This window comes from Urocitellus parryii, chromosome 9 (assembly GCF_045843805.1).
Source record: "Urocitellus parryii isolate mUroPar1 chromosome 9, mUroPar1.hap1, whole genome shotgun sequence".
NCBI classification, from domain to species: domain Eukaryota; kingdom Metazoa; phylum Chordata; class Mammalia; order Rodentia; family Sciuridae; genus Urocitellus; species Urocitellus parryii.
Genome location: NC_135539.1, coordinates 6,262,573 through 6,284,115, shown reverse-complemented (window position 1 = coordinate 6,284,115; position 21,543 = coordinate 6,262,573). Strand labels below are relative to the sequence as shown.

The following is a 21,543-nucleotide window of genomic DNA, read 5'->3' as shown; positions in this document are numbered from 1 at the left end:
CCGCTCCTCCACCCCGCCGGCTTCTGGGGGACCTGCCCGCTCCCAAGATGGCGGCGCTGGCGTCAGGGGGCGGTGCCGCGCGGGGCGGTGTCCAATCGGCTTCCGGGCTGCGGCGCGGCCGGGCGCGGGAGGCGGAAGTGCCGCGGGCCGCCGCCTCCGTCCCGGCTGCGGCCCCTGCCGGTTACATAACTCGTTGCGGGCCCCGCGCGGTCTCAAGTCCGGCTCCCTGAGCCCCCAGGATGCGCTGAGCCCCGCGACGCCCTCAGCTGCCACCGGCTCCCGCCCGAGGTGAGGCGGCCGGCTTTGGCCTGCAAAGTGGAGGACGGGAGGCGGCTGCGGGCCGGGCCTGTAGGAGGCTGGGTTCTGGGGGCCAGCGCTTCCTCGTTGCTCGAGCGTCCAGCCCGCGGGCCGGTTCCAGTGGCGGCGAGAATTTGCGCCGGCCCAGAAGCGGGCGAGGGTTGCGGGTGGCCAGCCTTCGCCTGGGGTCATTTCCGCGCCGGGCCCCAGGGCGAGTTGTCGCGGAATTTGAGAACTAAGAGGCGGTGCGCGGAGTCCCGCCCCCGGGGTCTTGGAGGCGGAGGGTCTGCCCGCGCGGCCCTCGCTTCTGGGTACTTGTTGCGCCGGGCTGATTGTTGGCAGACTTGTTGGCCCTCCGGTGGGCTCCTGAAAGCCCAGGGGTCTGCCTTGGTTCCCTCGTGACTTCCCTTCCCAGCCGTAGTTTTAACACCAAGACAAATGCTCGCCTTCCGGGGAGCTTACGGACCCGCGGTGCAGACCCTCCACCACCTCTACAAATTGGGCACTTGCCAGGGAGATGAGGGGATCTGTACCTTGTGTGATTTGCCCCCTGACAAAATTGAGGGAAAGCTGTGGGCCTTCTGTGAACCTCCGACAAATAGCTGTGCCCTGCCTGGAGGTGAGACAAGGAGGTACTCAGCAATAAACATGAACTTTGGCTGCTTCCTTGATCTCTGTTCCCTTTGCCAAGTCCTTGAGCTGGGTGAGCTTTTGTGCCACTCTTGTCACTCATTGGTCCTGAAAGAAAAGAGTAACAGCCCAACAGAGTGACACTCCATGATGTACCAAATCCCTGGAGAGGTGGTTTCCTGTTACAGAGATTTTCCCTTCTATCAAAACATCTAAGACATAAAACCCCTAGATGACGCATATCTGTCGGAGCAGGGCAAGCCATGTGGCTCAAAATGCAAATCTTGTATGACACTGTGAAGTCCAGGGAAGTTGTAGAAGTTCTGTGGTGGTATTTCTGACTGGACAGGTCACCTTCAGTATTGTTGAGTTAAAAGGGGCCCTGAGCAAAAACAGGTGTAGATACTCATGTGTGTGCATACATCAGTGAATTGGCCTAAGCTATAGAAGAGCAGATGGGAAAATCAAGGGCTATCTTTCCAGACCAACAGATTGATCACAACAGGGAACATAGGTCTTCATCCTCCTCTTGTAGAATTTTGTACCCATCAGAAATAAGGTGCAAATCAGTCCTCTAAGATTGTGGCATTCGTGGACCCCTCCACTGGGCTGTGGTTTGCTGGAATTTCATCTCACAGAGCTAGCAGATGTGCTAGATTTGTGTTGCAAAGTCAGGCATGATCTGGTGTCAACATGCCAACATAAAGCATTGTTTTTTTTCTTTCTTTTTTTTTTTTTAGGTCTGTATGTGTCCTATCTTTAGCCTCTCCCAGTTGTAATTTGAAGTGACTTTATCACCCCATTTGTTTTAACCACACCCACGCACAGCGTGGGGAGTAACTAAAGATGTGACTTGTCCAAGTTGCTTAGCAACAGCATGCTTCTGACTGGAATGGAAGAAAATTCCTGGATGTTAGGAGATTTGAAAATAGAAGATAGACCTGAAGCAAGACCAGGAAGGGTGCTGGTGTTCATGACTTGGAGGTCACAGTGCGCTGATGACTTGGTGCCTCAGTGTACCTCTTAGCAACATTGTGGCATCTGGCAGCCTAAGAATTGTTTAGATCACATAGATATAGAATCCTTACCTTGCAGTCACAGGACACACATGTAAACAAAGTCTTCAAAACAGTTCAGAGCAGTGACTGTCTTTGCTTGACCAAAATGGGCCAGAGGTCCCACTTCTTGGTAACAGCTCTCCCCATTGAGTTGAATGTGGCTGCTTATCAGGCATGTCTTCTCTTAAATGGTGACTGCTGATCTACATTTGATATCCATTATTGCCTCATCATCCCCTGCAAGGAACTCACAAAACCCTCATGGTGGTTTTGACACCTGTGTTTCTCCTTTGCAGAAAGCAAGGCTGGGGTGTGGACTCTGTACTGAAGTGTATGTTGCTGGAACTGCTTTCAAGCCACATGCTGGTCTGCAAAGTGAAGCTGGAAATGCTGGCTCTTTTAGGCTAAGTTCAAATGCTGTGATTCAGAAAGGGTTGTATATGCCTTGGTATTCCAGAGTTGGGCCTCCTTCCCTGCAGTCACTCTTTTCAGCATGGCCTCTGGTAAGAGCTAGCAGAGCAAGCAGTTCAGGGCCTGTCAGGAGCCCAGCAATCACATTGTTGATTTTAAAATGTCCTGTATGTTTGACCCAGACACACACGAAAGAGTTCATACTCTGCTGGGCACAGCAGAGTATGTGAAGTGCTTGTGAAGAAGGGGTCTGAATGTGGAGCCAAGGCTTTCTGCAGGAAGTGGTTTGGGGTCCAGGTCAGTGTCGAGCGGTGGTGCTTAATGCAGCTGGAATGCCCCAGTGTGGAAGCTGGCAGGAGAACGACAGTCACCCTGAGGTAGCCACAGCTCTGAGCCAGGGGAGAGACATCAAATGAGGATCAGCTCCCTCATGTCTCTTTACCTCAGTCAGGATCTATGTGGCCAGGAGGAGCCAAACATACCAAAAATGATGGTAAAAGCAATCATGAGTGTGACAGCGTAGATATTTCAAATGTCTCTTCAAATTATAAGGAGAATGACTACTTATTTTGCCCTAAAATAGACTTTCAGTTCTGGCTTTTAAATCTGGTGCCCTTGGAATAGCATGGCATTTGGGGCACTGATGCCAGAAATAAACATTCTAAACACAGATTCAAAGTTCCAGCAAAGTAAAGATGTGGTCTTGGATAGGAACACGTAACAAATGTTGGAGAAAGTCCTTGTTCCTTTTACTTTTATAGAAAGACGAAAGATATTCTGTCATCTTTAGCAAAGCACATTTAAAAAAATTCTTCCAGCTCTATTTTTTGTGATATAATTATTGTTATTAAAATCAATGAAGTTCTTCTTTTTTGTTTATTCCTGAAGTAGGTTCCATTAGGCAGCAAAGTATTGACATTTGAGCCCGGCTTGAAAATAACTGTTAGAAGAAAGCAATACCACTTTATAAAACAGCAGGTAGGTAGTATTTCCTTAAGTACTGAAAAGGACTCTTCTGGAAAATTTTGATGCAGCACTATTTCCATCATTCCCTTGGCATTCATGGATTGCCCTTAGATACTTTTCCCATGCTTGTTTCTCTGGAAGGTGCTTATTCCACTGCCCTTGTAACCTGTTTGGGGATGATTCACTCCTGTTTTTTTTGTAGCATTCAGCACATCTCGCCAGTCAGACATTTGCTGCTCCTCTTTTACCCAGAGTTTCAGATTACTTTGCTTACCCTCAGGACACCCCATATAGCCTTTTATTAAAGTCTGCATGCAGAAAAGGGCACTGTCTCCCCAGGCAGCATGGCTTAGACACACCTGTGCAGCCTGCAGGCCCCTCACCAGGCAAGACCTTGCCTGTATCAAAAATGTTTTTCTCATACAAACCACAAGAAATCTGTGACTATTATTATTTTGGGGGATGAGTACAAAATTCTTTATTGTTGCTTATGAATTATTTTTTAAAATATTTATTTTTTTGTTGTAGTTGGACACAGTACCTTTATTTCACTTATTTGTTTTTATGTGGTGCTGAGGATCAAACCCAGGGCCTTTCACATGTGAGGCGAGAGCTCTACGGCTAAACCACAACCCCAGCCCTTGCTTATAAATTATTAACTTTACTATGAACACAGATTAATTTTACACTTTTATACTTTAAAAATGAAAGGTTCCATTCTCCAAAAATAAGCCCTTTTGGAAATGGTTGTCTTAAAACGTCAAAATAATTTTTCCAATTGGATTTCGAATAGCCACTAGAGTTGCTTTTCCAAGGTCACAGGGACCCTGCTTGGCCACCCTATCTACAGGCTCCTCTACAACTTGCAGTCTTGTTGAGAACTTTTATTTATGGCACCAGTATCCCAAGTGCCATGAAAGTCAGTGCTTAGTCTGTCCAGATCAGGGCACAGGGTTTAAAAATCAGTGCTTAGTTTATTTTAGTATGATAGGTACTAGTTCTACTCATAATTTGAAGAGATGCTGTAAAATTTCCCAGTCACTACTAATTTTAAATATCCTATATGACTATTTTAACAAACGATCTAAAAGTATTTATTTATTTATTTGATGATAAAAACAACCCAAGATTGTTGCAGAAAACTAAGAGGGAAATGAGTGATAAGACACAAACATCTGCCATGATTCCAGAGACAAATTCAGACAGGAGTTTGAGTTCCTTCTGAATATCATTTTAGTTAGAAAAGTTAACCTCAGCTAACTATAACTGAGGTTATAGCTCAGTTGTAGAGTTCTTGAGTAGCATGCATGAGGCCCTGGGTTTGATTCCTCAACACCCAAAAGGAAAAAGAAAAAAATGATCAGAATCAAATAGTAATTTATGCCAAATCTGACCTAATTTCATATTTAACATGTATTTGATTCTGCAGGATCTTAAATGCAAACCCAGAAATGGAAATATTAAAAAAGAGAAAGAGAGAGAGAAAGAAAGAAGGAAGGAAGGAAGGAAGGAGAGAAAGAAAGAAGGAAGGAAGGAGAGAGAGAGAAAGAAAGAAAAGAAAGGAAGGAAAGAAAGAAAAAGAAAGAAAGAAAAACCACAATAACCCCCAGTAGAAATCGCAGCAAAAGAAGCAAAGTGTGATGGGCCCCAGCCCCCTGCGCCTTGTTTTCTATGCCAGGAACGTGAAGCTTTCAGGCGACTTAGCCATGGGGTCTGGTTTTGGCTCCATACTTTCTGGCCCCCAGTCGCCCATTCTCTTCCTCCTGGGTCTTGTTCTCTCTGGTCTTCCTCTTTGTCTTTGTCATTCTGCAGTTCTGATGCTGACTGAGGGGGCATCAAAGGTGAATCATCATTCCTCCAATCTGACTTTAGGGCACAGTCTGGCCCTAAACTTAACTAGTGGAGACCCAGAGTGACTGGGGGATTCAGCTGGTTGGTGAACAGGAAAGCACTGCCAGCCCAGCCAGGCAGATGCACAACACAGGCAGAGGCATCTTCCGCCTGTTGTGACCCTGTGCATTTCAGGTGTGGTATTCAGGAAGGTGTGAGGGGATAGATTTCTTTGTCCCTGTGGGGGAAGAGTTTCCCTTTCCAGATCAGGTGACAGTAGTGTTTACTGGTCTGCTGTTCACCATGGAACCCTCTAGCCAGAGCAGCAGTTTCTGTACTTAGGTCACGGTACAGGACAGCTCTGCAGCTCCCTGTGGGTGAGATTCCCACTGCCCACAGCTAATTCTCCAGTCCCCAGAGCAGGGCTTGACCTTCGATAAGTTAATGACCCAGTGTGTTCACACTGGGTCACAGTATGAAGTGGAGGGAATGTTCCACCAGAGGAAGGACTGGGTCTGGACCTGGGACCTCGCCAGAACCATGTAGTGCTATTTTTAACAGAGGCATAAAGAACATGGGGCCAAACCTGCATTTTAAGGGAACAGATCCATGAGGAGTTTTTTGTTTTGTTGTTTTTTGTGATACTGGGGATGAACCCGGCAGCCCACTACCACTGAGCTATATGCTGAGTCCCCTCTTTTATTTTCATTGTTTATTTTGAGACAGAGTCTTCTGAGTTGCCACTGCTTGCCTCAAACTTTTGATCCTCCTGCCTCAGCCTCCTGAGTGACTGGGAAGTGTGTGCCACCAGGCCCAGCTCCTTGTGGTTTGGATAACCACAGGATAGGGTGGAGCAGCTTCCCATCTCCCCTTCTCTAGCCCTTTCCCTTGACCCCTGCTTTCTGTTTGCTGATACCATTCCTTCATTTAGCTGGTCCTAAACAGAATTTTGAACAAACAGAATCCTCTGGTGTCATTAGTTAATGCTTAAAGATGTGTAATGGGGCCGGTATTATGGCTCAATGATCCTTGGCACCACATAAAAATAAACAAAGTCATTGTGTCCATCTACAACTAAAAAAAAATTTTTTTTTAAATGTGTCTCAAATTATATGTGGTCAATATATGGGCTCCCCTGAGAACATGAAGATTTGAGTAAGAGGCTGCTGTTCAGAAAAAGAGAGGTGGGTGTTTGTTTCTTGTCACCCTGCAAATGACTCATCTTCCTACTACACTGAAGTCTGGAAGGCTGCTGTGGAGATGGCTTGCTCTGCCAGGACAGCTGCTCTCGTGAACACAGGAGCTATGAATGGTGACGTTGCCTCCTCCACACTCCGCTTTTAGCCCTTCGCCTATCTCACTGCTGTGCACGACAGTGTCCTGTGGCTGTCACTGGTGTGTTTTTCCTTTTCTCCTCCATCCGTCCTAAAGGCAAAAGCTTAACATTCACCATTGTGGGGTTTCCCAAGCAGTGAACCTTTGTCTGCAGAATCTCACATTCCCAGGGGCCTTGTGGTCCAGCTCCTGTTGGTGGAGGAGCCTGTGCATCTTCCTTCATGCTTTGCTTGGGAGGAAACCTGGTGTGCTCAGGGTGAGGGCAAGGACGGTGCTTTGTCATGGAACAAAGGGACATGAGGATCTGAGAAAGAGTGACCAAGAGAAGAGCTGCACAGAGTTTGGGGAGGGATTTTCCTGAGGGGAGGCTGCTGGGTCTCCAAGAGACTCCCATGAGCCACGTAGAAGTTGGTGAGTCTAAGAAGAGAATGAGGGAGGAAAGCAGGAGGCTGGCAGCAGGTCCTAGTATTGAAGGCCAAGGAGGCATCAGGGAGGCCTGAAAGACGTTTCTTGCACAAGGGTATCTACGGTCCCTTAGAGGGAATTTTGTGCAGCAGTGAAGATTTTAAAATGCAGGATGGGGGCCTGTGTGGATCAAGGAGGAAGGAGACGTAGAGCTGGCTGGGGCCTGTGAAAGTAGCCATCTCATGTCATCTTCCCAGAAATTCGGAGGAAGGTGGTAGAATCCTCTTAGAGTCACAGGAAAGAAGCTGAAGCACAGAGCTGGAGAGCCATCCTGGGACTCATGGTTGCTGGGATTAGCCTGGTGAGCTGGGACTCTAGATTTCAGCAGGATCTGGAGCACAAGGGGCACAACATAGAAGGCATGTGGAGGGCCAGCCTGGTGCTGGCAAAGATGAGCCATGGTAAGAAAGAGAAGGAAGGCCCAGGTAGTGTGGCCATGCTGGCTGGACCCGATGGCTGCTCCAGAGATTGAGGGTGGAGTCCAGTGCACCTCACAAGCAGTTAAGAGAGCAGGATAGGTTTCAAAATTCTGCTGATTCGTCTGGTAACAGAAGCAGCATCTCTGAAGAAGAGGGTGGCCCCTGTGGACTTGGGGCATTAGGACTGGGCCTGCCAAGGAAAGCAAACTCCAGGAAATAGGGTTGCCCCCACCTTCTTACTCCGGGTGTGAGCAAAGTGCTTCTGTGTCACCAAGAAACCCTTCCTCCCTAAACTAGAACATGCGGGATTCTATGTCCCTCGGATCCTGAATGCCCCAGCACTTGGCAGTGATGTGTGGCACAGGATGTGCCTGTGCCTGGGGATGTTGGGGTATCTTGCAGCTCTGTTTCCCTATGTGAGCCAAGCACATGGAAGCCCTGGGAAGTGGTGTTGGTGAGAGGGTGCCCTGCCTGGCTCTGCAAGTGGGGATGGTGACAAGTGGAGGTGCCAGCCTCTTCCTACTGCCACAAGACCTCAGGGAAAAGTGGCCTTCAGTCCTGTGACTAGAGGGATTATTTCAGTATGAAAGGGGTGGGGGGTGGTTTGCAAACAGCCTCACAAAATTGAGGTAGGATGTGTGAGCAGTGAGGAAACCAGAGCCAGTTGGGTCCAGTTCCCAGCAGGGCATGCTCTTCATTTGGGTCTTGGAAGATCCTTTGTCTGCCCCTCTATGGATTGCTTCAGTCACCCATGTCCTGAAGACAAAGGGCCAGGACATCCAGGGAGAAACTCCCCAGCTCATGTTCTGCCTTAAAAAGTCAGGTGAATTTCTGATTCTCCTCTATACTATGTCTGTGCTTGTCATAGAAAATGTGTCTCAGGCCTTTTTAGGCAAACATACCAGAAGATGGCTCATATGTCTGTAACTTTGGTGCCCCCATCCCCCCAGCACAGCCATAGTACCCATTCCATTTAGAGGGCCTGAGACAGACAGTGCCAGTCTCCATCTCCTGGGGCCTCTGTGCTGACTTCACCCTGCTGATCCCTTTGCTGTAGCTGAGTCATTGAGATTCTTGGCTCTGTCTCGTAGTAACCTTAGAGCAGTGGGGCATAGGTATTTGTTGGAAAGTTCCAGATGGGCACATGAGGGTCCCCACAGGTGCCAGCACCAGAGTGTTGGTCATGTGAATGGCACATGAAGTCATCTAGGGCTCAAGCCTGGCTCTGCTCTAAGCCTTAGTCACTCTGTCTTTCCGGCATTGGTTGTGCTTCATCACCTGAGGAAAGCCTCTCAGGTGAATGGAACGCATAGTCATAGGCCCAGTGCACTGGGCCTGTGGACTGCTGTGGGCCTGGAGAGTTCTTTGACCAAGCCCTGTGTCAGGAGATGGCTCAGAGGTGGGTTGGTCGGAACATTCTTTGCCATCTACCGAGGCTTTGGCCCTGCCATTTCTAGGGGCCCCAAACTTATCTGGGTTAATTCACAGTTTTGTTTAGCATAGGAACTGGCTACCAACAGCATTGAGAGCCTGGGAGATGGATGTCCCTGCATGGGCAGACAGCATGGCCACCTGAGGCCAACCATGGCCCAGAAGAGAAGCTTCCTGTGTGGTCTCAGCCTGTCCAGATAGAGGTGTTTTGGTGTCCTCACTTATGTTCATAGGCACAGACCTCTCACAGAGCACGTTGGGTGGCAACAGTGATCCTCACAGATTCAGGCCCCTGATCCCCAGAAATGGCTTGCCAGACCTGAAAAGAGGACCTGCTTAGTCAAAAGACCTCCTTTAACCAGCTCCATGTTTTCTTCCCATAGTTGGACCCAGGGTGCTGTTTGCAGCCAGCCCAAGGCCAGCCTTCCCACAAAAGTATGTGTGAGGTGGGAGCAGGGTGAGGAGACATGGGGCTGTAGCCCTGCCTCTGGGAGTCTTGGCCCCTAGATCAGCACAGACCCCTGGTCTAAAGGGAGGCTGGTAAACCACAGGCCAGTGGCCCCACATCTCCTCTCATGGCACAGTGTGGCCAGCATCTCCCACCTCGTTGCTGCCAGTCAGATCAGACACTGTGATCACAGGGTTCTCCCTCAGTCGAATGTGACTTGTTTTTGTTTTTACACCAAGGCCTCTAAAGAATTGGTCTTTGGAAACGTGGAAATACTTTTAATAGGAATGGGAGAGTCTACAAAGTTGTGTGTCTCACAGCCTGTTTTTTCTTCAAAGTGGAACTGGGAAGAGCCTTGTCCCAAGAATACTAAGGAAAAAAATGTGTAAATCCTAGGACATAAGAGATTCTAGTTTAGTATGGATTTCTCTCTTTTCTATCAGGCCTCAACAGAAATTTGTGTTTGTTTGATTGCTTGTTTGTTTGTTTGTGGTGCTGGATTGAACCCAGGGCCTGTGCATGCGAGGCAAGCACTCTACCAACTGAGCTATATCCCCAGCCCTCTCAACAGAATTTTTTAAAAAGCTTTTAAATCATCATTGATGTTTGTATACACAGACAATGTCATGTACCGTAGAGTTCAGCTTGTTTGGACAGGTGTGTATGGAGGTAGTCATTACCACCACAATCAACGTACACTTGTATCCCCCAAGAAGTCATTCCCTGACCTCCAGGACCTTTGTGGTCAGTCCCCTGCCCCAGGCAACCACAGAGATCCAAGCCTTGCTGTTTCTGTTTCCTATGTATCAGCTTCTCCGTTCTTGAGGTAGGTCTGCCTGTGGTCACCCAGGCTATGGCTTTGCTGGTTGGTGTCATTTGCCCGTGCACATACTGCTCTTTCTGGGGAGAGCTAAGCAATGATTTCCTGTTCAGAATCAGCTATGTTGTGGAAGCTTAGCTGATAGGACTTCTAGAGCTCTGCCTGGGGTGAAATGATGGGTAGGCATCTTGTTCCATCCTTGACTGGGGCCTGCAGACTGTTGAAGCTGAAGGCGGACTCAGACATAAGCCATGGTCAGGTTGGCAGGCACAGCGACCTTGAGCAGCTGGTATGGCTGAGTGTCCAGGTCCCTTAGCTCTCTGCACAGTGCCTGGACTGAGGCAAGTAATGATAGTCCTTCCCTGACCACATTTATCATGAAAAGTTTCAGATATAGAAAAGTTGCACATATAGGGTGATAGATGCCTGTGGTGTGCCCTGCTACCCACTAGGTTCAAAAGTTGATAGCTTTTTGTCATACTCACTTCATAGGTAAATTTATTTTTGAGCCATTTAAAACAGATATCATGGGGCTGGGGATGTGGCTCAAGCGGTAGCGCGCTCGCCTGGCATGCGTGCGGCCCGGGTTCGATCCTCAGCACCACATACCAACAAAGATGTTGTGTCCACCGAGAACTAAAAAATAAATATTAAAATTCTCTCTCTCTCTCTCTCTCTCTCCCTCTCTCTCTCCCTCCCCTCTCTCACTCTCTCTTTAAAAAAAAAATAAAAAATAAAAAAATAAAACAGATATCATGGTTCTTCACTCCCCAGTATTTCGGTGTTCATCTCCTGGGAAAGATGTTACCTCTCTGCCTTATGGCATGTAAGAAAATTAGTAATAGTTTCATAACATTCCCTCCTGGCCAGGCTGTTTGTCTCCCCAAAGTGTTGTTTCAACTTTATTTCTCTGGTAGGGCTTTACTTATTATATCTAGTTCTCCTTGTCTCTTCTCATTTACTTTGTATGTTTGACTTTGACTTCCTGAAAAGAATTAATGTGGAATGTCAGACATCTAAGTTTCTTGGAGCTCTTTTCTCTTGTTGTTCTGTGCTGAGTGTCATCTGCAACTAGGAAGTTTGGTCTAAAGGCTCCATTGGGTTCAGAACCAGTTTGGGGCAGGAAACCCTGAAGCTTGGGCCAAGCTTGAAGCACTGGTCCCAACCCAAGGCCTGAGAGGCAGGGCTGACCTAAGGCTGGGGAGGGCCCTCCGCTGGATGCCTGTCAGCAGGCTTTTACCTCTCTGCCTCTCACCTGCTGGTCTAACAGTCTGATGGCGTCTGGGTTCTGAGATTTCCTTTGGTAGTTTCAAAATAGTGACTTTATGATTCTGTCATTATTTCCACTTTTACTGAATTTTGTTCTTTTGTGATAACTTTTCCTCAAAAAAAGAAATAATAGACTAACACAAAAAAGAACTTTTCCTTGGCCATTTAAGATGAACTGCACAGTTCCTCCTAGGAAGACAGGGTGAATGTGTAACCCTTTCCATTTTGATTACTATTTTTCAACTTGAAAAAGAGGAAACTGTTTTCCCTTTTGTCAGAGCCCAGCTCTTGGGCTCCCTCCCTCACTTGTCTTTTCTTCCTTTCTTCTTTCTCTCCTTCCTTCTTTCCTTCCTTCCTGAGTAAAACAGGCGGCTGCTCAACCACTAGCCTGGGCTGAGTGTACTTTCTGGGTTTAAAAATTGCTGGCAGTTGATTTGAACTCTGGGTGCCTGTGTTTGCTAGACGGAGGAGAAGTTGAGTATGATCCACTGTGGTGCTAGCTAGCACTGCTTGCCTGGGACACCCAGCCATTCCCTGGCCCCAGGGGAATGAGCCCCATATCTGTGTTTGGTTGCTGCCAAGCCATGATTGGAAGAAGTCGGGCTGGCTGGGACTGTTGTGCTGTCTGAAGTTGTGGGACGCAGTCATAAGACATGAAGCCAGGCCACTCTGAGGAGCTGTGGCACCTCAGAACAAAGAAGAAAGAAAAACAGCCCACAGACAGCTTGCTAGCTCTTCCTCATCTGCAGAAAGGATGTGACCGTGACACCTGGAGGCTATATGGGTGTGAGAGAAGACACTCCATCATGGGAAGCCCCAGGTCCCCTCCTGCCTACCTACCTGCCTGCCTGCCTGCCAGGGTCAGTGTACAGAAGAGAACAGGTGAACGAACTGTGAGGTAATGCTGCCTCCTCTCCCTGCAGGTGTGAATGACAGAGGTGGTGCCATCCAGTGCCCTCAGCGAGGTCAGCCTGCGTCTCCTCTGCCACGATGACATAGACACTGTGAAGCACCTGTGTGGTGACTGGTTCCCCATCGAGTAAGTGTTGGGCACCTGTGTCCCAGCTACAGGATGCAAGGGTGAGGGGAGAACATGTATCCACAAGTGCTGAAACTGGAAGAGGACCCATCAGCCCATGTTGTCAAAATGTACAGTTAGGAGCAGGCCTGGAAGGGCCATGGCAGTCCAGAGTTACCAGGAGGGCAGTGGAGCTCAGCCCCTGTGTCTGTCTGCTCCACGGCTCTTCCCACCTCGCCTCCTTTCTCATGTGAAGTTCCCCAAAAGAAATCTGCTCAGAAATTTTAATTACAGATATGTTCAGTGAAGTGCTATATATAATGCAGAGGTCTCTTCTCAGAACTTGATGGGCCTAAGGCCTCAGGCTCTCAGAAGGTGGAATGATGGTCTGTGCACTGTGAGATAGCAGCACTACATTCTGACCACAGGGCCAGCTGTGCACCCCTGGAGCTCGGAGGAGCTTGGGCAGTACTCAGCCCTGTGAGGAACTTCTCACTGGATGGTTGGTGTGGCCTTTGCAGAACTGAGTAGGGCAGAACGCTGTGCCCCTGTATCACGTCCTTCTGCTCTTGGTCTGAAGAATGTGTCCAGTCTAACCTGTTAGGTCTCTCCCATCTTTAAGAAAGAAAACCCATGAATCCCAATGCCTTCCCCCGCCTGACCTGTGCTGGATCTGCCTGACATGACCACATCCTGGGCCTTTGCATGAGGTGTTCTCCATGTTCCCCTGGGGGTGGGGAGTGCATCTCGGCTTTCTTGGTGAGCAGCCCTAATGACATGTTGCCCTTGAGGTTGTGTTCCCCCCTTCTCGCCTGTCCAGGGAAGTTTTGGAAACTCAGAGCCACCCACCTGTGAATTGGCTCTTCCTCAGATCATTTCCATGAGTTTTCAGTGCCAAATCACCCAGTGTCCTGGGTTACCAAGAGTCCTAAGATCTCAGCTTGCCCAGATGAGAAATAGGCCACCTTGTGCTTCCCTCCATGAATTGCTCCATGGAGACAATTTTATTGGAGTTCTCTTTCCTTTCTCATATCTTAGATCTAGTAAAATCATTTTTACATCAGCAATTCCCATTCCTGCCTGGAATGTTGGCTGCTTTTTAGAAGAGAGCTGTGACAGGTAGTTAAGTGATGGCCAGAGCCCCACAGGCTCACCTGAGTGTGTCTTTCCCCAGGTACCCAGACTCATGGTATCGTGACATCACATCCAACAAGAAGTTCTTCTCCCTTGCTGCGACCTACAGAGGTGCCATTGTGGGAATGATAGTAGCTGAAATTAAGAGCAGGACCAAAATACATAAAGAGGTACGTCTGTGTGGTGATAGACACAATAGTCACCGGACATGGCTGCAGGGGGCTTGCGATAGAATCGCACGAGTGCACTGTGGCCCTGTGTCTCAGGAGCCTGTGACCTGAGGGTTCAGAGCAGCGCATGAGACTCGTGTCCGGTCCACTTCTGTGTGTACCTGACATAGGAGTATGTGTGCCTTCACACATGTAGCAAGTAATAAGACCTCATCAGGCCTAACAAGGACAATCATTTTGAAGCAGGAATGATACATTGAATATTTGCACAGTTGTCATGTGATACAAAAATGTCTGATTTGTGTTGATGGCAATGCCATAGAAACTGCCAGTCCTACTGTGGTTTGTTCAAGGAAATGCTAAGTTCCAGCTCAAGTCTAGTGAAAGTAAAGATACACCCAACCTCACAGATCCCCCTCAGGCCTCCCTACCTACCTCAGAATGCTGAGCATCTGCAGCACCCTCAGGTTAGCACGCCATGCTCTAAATATAAGCTGTAAGGCCACAGGCACACACCACATTCCTCCTGACTGACTTTGATAGATTCTGCTAGTAATTATGGTCATAGTGACCCAAGAGTGTTTACCACACTGGTATTTACTCCAAGGAGGGGGAAACCTGAGAGCCTGCCTAGCCTGCATGAGGCCCTGGGTTCTATCCCCAGCACCAAACAAAAAGCAAGGAAGGCAACATCTCTTCCTCTTAAGGAGCCAGGACCACTGATGTCTACCCCATTTCGTGTGTGATTGTTTTAGCGCAGTTGTTTTCATCTGAGAGTAGCTTTTTCTAGCCTAGCTCCTCCTGAGCCTCTTCTTCCATTGTTCAGTGCTAAGATAGCAGAGAGAGAGCAAGATCAATATTCTTTTGATCTTTCCTCTTCTGTGGGACACTGTCCCACTTTCTCCTACCTTGTTACCTGTTTCTCCCTCTTGTAGATTTTTCCTAGGTGCCCCCAGGCCATCAGCCAGCTTCCCCACAAGAGTGACTAGAAATTTCTGGAATGTGTTTGTTTTCCCTCCAGGCAGGCTTGAGGACCATTTTGCTCTTGGACTTCAAGAGGGGAACCTCTACACCCCAGCACTCACGTGGGCCTTTCTGAGAGACTTGGTGGGTTCGACCCTAGGGAAGGCAGGGCCACTTAAACACCGTCAGCCAGGGCTTCAAGCAGAGTCTACATTTGCTGGGTTCACTGTGGGTGGGGTGCTGACTCAGAGCAGGGCCCAAGCCTACCCCACCCGACATGATTGGAGAACAAAAAGGCTGAGTCACCCAGCGTCCATCCTTAAGGAAGCAAACCACACACCTGGCAGGTCCTTCCTGTTCTTTATGAAATGGAAGAATTAAGAAGCTGTTGGTGGCTGGATTCACCATTGTCCCATGCAGGGCTCTTCGTGGAGATGCTGGTGGAGCCCTGCAATGCTCTTCCTGGCATGGGTAGTGGAGGAGGGCATGTGTTCGCCTGCACACCCTCCTCAGGACCACCGGGGGCATACTTGTCCATCTGTCTCATTGCACCGTATTGAACACCTGCTACATGTCCCTGCTGGACAGGTGTGCCTTTGTACCTGCCGTAAGCTACCAAGTTCTGGCACGAAGCAGCCTCTCATCCTGCAGAAAAGCCCCTCGTGGTGCATCTTCACAGTAGCCGCCCTCTGCCAGCAGGGCCCAAACGCTCTCAGTTCCATGGGCAGGCAGGGTGACTTTCCCTTACCCTCTTTGTTCTTCCCTTCCCACCCATGTGGCTCCAGGTCTCAGGGCCAGGGGAGTGGGCACGTAGACCACGGAAAGACTCTGCAATGTACTCTGTGCCTTATCCTGACTCCATCTCTTTCTCTTTAGGATGGAGATATTCTAGCCTCCAACTTCTCTGTTGACACACAAGTTGCGTACATTCTAAGTCTGGGAGTAGTGAAAGAATTCAGGAAGCATGGCATAGGTAAGGGGCAGTGGGCTTATGTTTTGGGCACCCTTCCCCCCTCAATTTTGTCACTTCCCTTGTCCTGATGAATCCAGCTTCTAAATGATCCCCAGTCACCTGCTCCTGCCTGTCTTGGGTCAGACCCACATTATCTCTCTTCCCAGCACGTCTCCCACCCCACTGGCCTTCCCCATACTCTTTCCACACATCACAGGCCTTTCCACAGTAGCTTCCTTCCCAAATCTGTCACAATTAGATCAGCATCTGCTCCCAGGTGGCCTCACAATAGACCAACCCTTTTGCCCCTCCTACTACCACACACAACAACTCTGTCTGTTAGCTAGACGCTCTCTGTTGAGAACAGAAAACATAAATGAAGAAATAGAACACACCAACATTTATCAGATGCCATGTCATCAAATTCCCATTCCACTCGGTCACAACAGTGAGCAGCAGTCTTCATTTTGAGCTCAGGGCCTCCAGTTTATTCTTTTCATCTAAAAGATTGGTGTGCCTCCACTGTCTGTCCAGTCCACAGGAGGGCACCTCCAGGCCACGCAAGTGGGCCACAGTGGTCTGCAGCTCACAAATTCCATCTGGCCATGAGCTTTCACAGTGGGAGATGACAGGAGGCTGGGATCTGATCTGAACACAGAGACCTTGGACTCTCACAGAAGTCACAGCCCCATCCTCATTGCCCTTTCTAATTGGCCTGCCGTGCCAGGTATAATGGCTCACACCTATAATCCCAGTGACTTGGGAGGCTGAGGCAAGAGGATCATAGGTTCAAGACCCAGAGGTTCAAGACCAGCCTGGGTCTTGAACCTATGTCTTAGCAAGACCCCCAGCAACTTGGACCATGTCTCAAAATAAAATAACTGCTTTACTATGTGTAACCCTCATCTCCTCTCTTAAGGTTCCCTTTTACTTGAAAGCTTAAAAGATCACATATCAACCACAGCTCAGGACCACTGCAAAGCCATCTATCTGCATGTCCTCACCACCAACAACACAGCGATAAACTTCTACGAAAACAGAGACTTTAGGCAGCATCACTATCTGCCCTATTACTACTCCATCCGAGGGGTCCTCAAAGATGGCTTCACGTATGTCCTCTACATCAATGGCGGTCACCCTCCCTGGACCATCTTATATCCTTTGCTGCTGGGGGAGGACACATGACTTCCTGGCTGGGGGCTGCTGAATCAGTCAGTCAGCTCCATGCTCGCCTTCAGATGATAATCAGGTGTGCTGTGCATGGGTCTGGTCACATGTGAGGGAAGGAGGTCCCCAACTTCAGCCTGGCAGGAGGGATGGATTTTAACCCCTTGGGCCCAAGATCCATCCATCCGCTCCACAATCACTGATGGGCAACCTCCTGTGCTGGGTGTGCTGGGTCAGTAGTGAGCAAAGCAGACCAAAGCCCCTGCCCAGACAGCCTGTGCTAGCAGGAGAAAAGAATGAGTGAAAAAAACTTTTGCTTTCTTTGAACACTTGGGTTCACATTTTCCTCATGGTAGGGGCACAACCCCAGAAGTGTTCCCCACCCCACTGCCTCCTCTAGGTCTTTGTCCAGCCCTGGCAGGAGGAAGACCAGGAGATGCCGCAGCAGTTGTGGGGTTGGTGGCGGGGGGAGGGAGTGATGTTCAAGTGAGTAAGTCTAGGGTTCATTCACTTCAAAGACAAGCAAATAGGGAAGAGGGAGGTGACCAGAACCAGGGAGGCCACGGAGCTCATGTGAAGTCAGGCCCCTGTGGGCATCCAGGCATCAGCACCATTGAGCCCCATCTTGAAAGGACAGGGCTGTGTCCCTCCTGTGCTAAGGTTTGGGAGTCTGGGGAAGGATCAGGAACAGTTGTCTCCTGATTGTCCCCTGCCTCATTCCCTATGTATCACCTTAGAATGGGCATCCTGTCTTCTAGCTAAAGGCTTTGCCCAAAAGGTGCTTTTATCATCAGCCTCTACCATTGCTATTGTTCAAAGTAGAAGGCTCCTCTATCAAGGCTTTCCAGTGCTCTACAGTGCTCAGTGAGTGCTTGGACCCCCACAAAGTGCAGTGTTCCGTCTGCATGCCGACTGTGTGTCAGCATGTGCAGTCAGGCAGGACTGATGGGGAAGTCATTCTTCCTTGACAGAGTCCACGGACTATATCCAGCACCTGGGTTCAGCACTAGCCAACCTGAGCCCTTGCTCCATCCCACATAGGATCTACCGCCAGGCTCATAGCCTTCTCTGCAGCTTCCTACCATGGTCAGGCATCTCCACCAAGGGTGGCATCGAGTACAGCCGCACCATGTGATGCCAGCTGGGTAGCTTCTTCCAGACCGCACCCCTCAGCACCCTGCAGAGCCCACCTTCCTGTCCATCTGATTTTTGCTTTCCTCTGCAAGGAGCTGGCGGCCACCTGCCGCCCATTGGCCTGCCCCAGCTGCAGGCCCGGTGCTACGCGGGCTCAGGAGCAGAGCGTGCATCTGGTCTCCAACAGGTAGGAGCAGATGGTAGGGCAAAGAGATCCTGGCACATACAACAGCAAAAACAGAAGTCCCTAGACAGGCACCTATGAGTGTTTCCCATCCAACTTAGAAGCTTTGTGAAAGAGAGCAGGAAACCAGGGAGAGATGCCTCGGGCCCCTGACCATAACTTTATCTTTTCACTTCCTGAACTACTTTTTGTTGTTGTTGTTGTTAAAATAATGCAATTAAATGGTTCAAAAATTGAAAAGGTACAAAAAAGATCAAGTCCCTCCTATCTGTGTCCCTAGTTGCTCAGCTTCTTTCAAGCAGTGCCCGGTGACCTGTGTCTTGGGTCTGCTTCCAGAAGTTCCACACACACTCAGCTTTAACACAGCACCACTGTCAGCATCCTGCCTAGTGGCCTTTCCAAGCCAAAGCCCTGTGTGTGCTTCCCAGGGTGAGCACCACATAGGTGAGGCTTCTGCTCAAATGCAGCTCCTCTGGTCACCCATGTTGTTTTGAGGCTATACTCAAGGCTCCAGAGGACATCAGAGCTGGAAGGGACATAGGGATCTAAAGCCCACTCCCTGTGTACACCCACATGGAGGGTTGGTGACTTAAGCAGGCTTTGTGGCTATCTGGTTGTATACCCAAGTATGAGCCATTGGTGCTTTTATTTGCACCAGGACTGAGGGGAGCCTGGTGGCCATTGGCAGGAATGATGGACCTGAAGAAGAGCTCATGCTTTGGGGGCACTCTGGCCCCCACCTGCAGGTCATAGGCCAGACAGTGGGGATGGGCAAGAGTCCCACACTGCCTTCACCCTGCCCCGCTCTCCTCTTCCCTGCAGGCTCCCTGGCTCTCCTGTTTTTGGAAACCTCTGCCTCCACTGGGTGCCCTGGTCCTGCCTCCATGCACTCTCACCATCCCCTCGGCCCTGCCAAGTGTGGCTGCATTCGCCGGGAAGGGGCTGTCCTCACCAGCCTCTCCCACTCCACTGCCTGTTCCTTCAGCTCCTTCCTGCAAAGCCAGACTGAACTTTCTGCTGTGAAGAAGAAGCATATGTATTGTGGACACCCTTGACCTGAAGACATAGGAGCCTCAGAAGAAGGGGGTGCAGTAAAGAGAATTCCAGGCTTTTATACAGGACCCGCCCCAAGAAGCCTAGAGGGTGGGGGTCACCCCTACCCCCCCACAAGAGGCTTTGGAGAGGTGGGCAGAGTAGGGTTGGCTGTTCGGGAGAGTAGAGCTCCAGGGCCCAGCTCTGGCACAGTGGTCGGATTATGGGACAGTTCCTTCTTCCTCAGTGGCCTCCTGCTATCTCTTTCCTGTTTCTGGAGAGATCATCCTGCCTGCTGGATTGTGACATGCTGCGTGCAGCTGACCTTCCTGGGATCAGGACTGAGGATAGGCACCCACGAGGCACTTGCCTATCCTTCCATGAGCTGAAGCTACGAAGCTTGGTCAGATGCAGACATGAGGGGGCTGAGCTCCCCGCTGGGCATCATGGCTGCCGAAGGCTGGTGGGGCCTGGCCTTGGGGTCAGGGGCAGTCGGTGCCTGAGGCGCCTCAGCCTCTGAGGGCTGAGGCCATGTCAGCAGCATGTGTGTCCCACACCTCCAGCATCCCTCACCTTGCACCTCCAAGCTGCCAGTGTCCTGACCAACAGCATTGCTGCAGTGTCATGGGAGCCAGTGCAGAGGGTCCTCATGCCCCTTGCTTCACCAACCCTCAGAGGAGGGAAGAACTGCTCAGCAGACAGGGCTTTGGTGACTGTGTACTCCCCTCCCTCAGCGTTTCCCAGCCCGGGGCTCTCAGTGCTGGAGGCAGCCCAAGGCCTCTGCTTGTCCTCAACAGTTCAGGCAGACCCCAGGCAGGAAGAGTGTCCCCCTCCCTGGACAGCTCTGGCCAGTGGATAGCCCCTGATGTGCTAACTAGCGTCAGCTGTGTGCTGAGGCCCCAGCTATGTATCCTCGTTCCTCTCAATCAACGGTGATCATGTGATTTTTCATTTCTGCCCCATGCGGTCAGGGAAGAGTCTTCCAGAAGGTTCTGCCTTGGACATTCATAATCTAGCTCAGAGGCCTTGCCCTGTACCTCCCTCCTTCCCTGAATCACTGCAGTGTCCAGCCCAGTGTTGAACAGATTGTAGTGTTTTGTCTCATTACAAATAAATAGATTTTATCTGGTCACATCCTGTTCCCAGTGCCCAGCTTGATGCACTCTGGGCCCTTCTCCTCCTGTGTCTCCATCTGGAAGAACTGCTTGCCACTGCTATCCTGAGGATGGCTTCTGATTCTGTTAGCCTTGCCAGGGAACACAAGCCAGTGAAGGGCTTCCAGACATGAGAGCCACAGCTGGACTGTTTCTTAAAGGGACTTCAACAGCTACCCCTTTCAGTCTGGTCTGGCTCCCTGGCTCTTCACCTTCAGCTGGGGCTGGTCCACAAGGGTAGCTCCCCTGAGGGCTCTCTCTTAGTTTGGAGAAGCTTCACAGACCAATTCAGCACCATAGCAGAGGCTATGGGCCAGCCATGGGAGTCTGTGACAGGTGCTCACCAGCCTGGTCCTTGAAACCTTTAGCCACCCCCAGAAGGATTATGTTTGCTTCCCCATTAAGCAGGTGAGGAAAACTGGCTTGAGGCTGAGAAGTTACCTAAGAGCTGCAGTTAAGTAATGGGTAGACCCTCTGAAGCCCAAGTGTGCTCCTGTGTTCACATACCTCCAGTCTCTGCCAGCAGCAGGGACATGCTGCTTCCTGAGGGCCCTCCCTAGGAAGTGTCCATCGCCTGCAGAGTGGATCTGGGAGAGGACTTGTATCACTGCCAGAGCAGGAGGCCCTGATGGTGCCCAGGAGGTCAGGCAGCTGGGCACAAGTGCCCGAGGCGAGTGGAACCAAATAAGACTGTTGAGCTTGGCCCCACCAGAGTGCCGTGCTGCTGAGGCTCAGTCTTGGTTATTTATGCAAGGACAACTATCATCCTTGCCTAAAGTTGCTGAGGGGTCAACTTTGGGATGAAGGGGTGACTCCAGAGGCCCTTGGTCAATTGTGTGTCCAAGAATTCAGGGATTCTGCTACAACCCACCCTGAAGGCAGCTATTACCCTCTCAGCTGGCCTCCTAGCCAGTCACAGAGACTGCAGGGACTGCCCTCATGGTACCTGCTATAGCAGCCCACCCCTCAGACCACAGTCTGGTCATCTACCTCCCAGGAAGCAAGAGGTTCACACAGTTACCCAGTCTGAAGAGAGCCAGCTCTGCCCCTGGCTGAGGGGGGATTTCCCAAGAAATGGCTGCATTTCTCCCTCCTGGGAGGGCTCAATATCCTCAATCCCTGTGTATATCACCCAAGGATCTTTTGCAGGGCCAGCTTGAAGAATCTTAGCAGCCCTCACAAGGGGCCCCATACTTGTAGAACAAGTGGGAAAGGCTTGTCACTCAGATCCCAATCCACCAACATTCAGGAAATCA

The 21,543-nt window shown here is 50.0% G+C and overlaps 1 protein-coding gene across 2 annotated transcripts; it reads left to right on the top strand.

The window, feature by feature from the left end:
• Nucleotides 1-202: 202 nt before the first annotated feature.
• On the top strand, nucleotides 203-20,256 carry Naa60 (N-alpha-acetyltransferase 60, NatF catalytic subunit). 2 transcript variants are annotated; one of them, XM_077802371.1, is made up of 7 exons: nucleotides 203-288; nucleotides 12,303-12,418; nucleotides 13,572-13,701; nucleotides 15,541-15,637; nucleotides 16,536-16,770; nucleotides 17,762-18,104; nucleotides 18,924-20,256. In XM_077802371.1, exons 2-6 carry the CDS (start codon nucleotides 12,309-12,311, stop codon nucleotides 17,916-17,918), a joined length of 729 nt encoding a protein of 242 aa, XP_077658497.1. In that variant the 5' UTR covers nucleotides 203-288; nucleotides 12,303-12,308; the 3' UTR covers nucleotides 17,919-18,104; nucleotides 18,924-20,256. The 2 variants fall into 2 exon arrangements, with proteins under 2 accessions (XP_077658497.1, XP_077658496.1); XM_077802370.1 differs by having other exon boundaries at nucleotides 16,536-16,865; nucleotides 18,010-18,104.
• The last annotated feature ends 1,287 nt before the right edge of the window (nucleotides 20,257-21,543 follow it).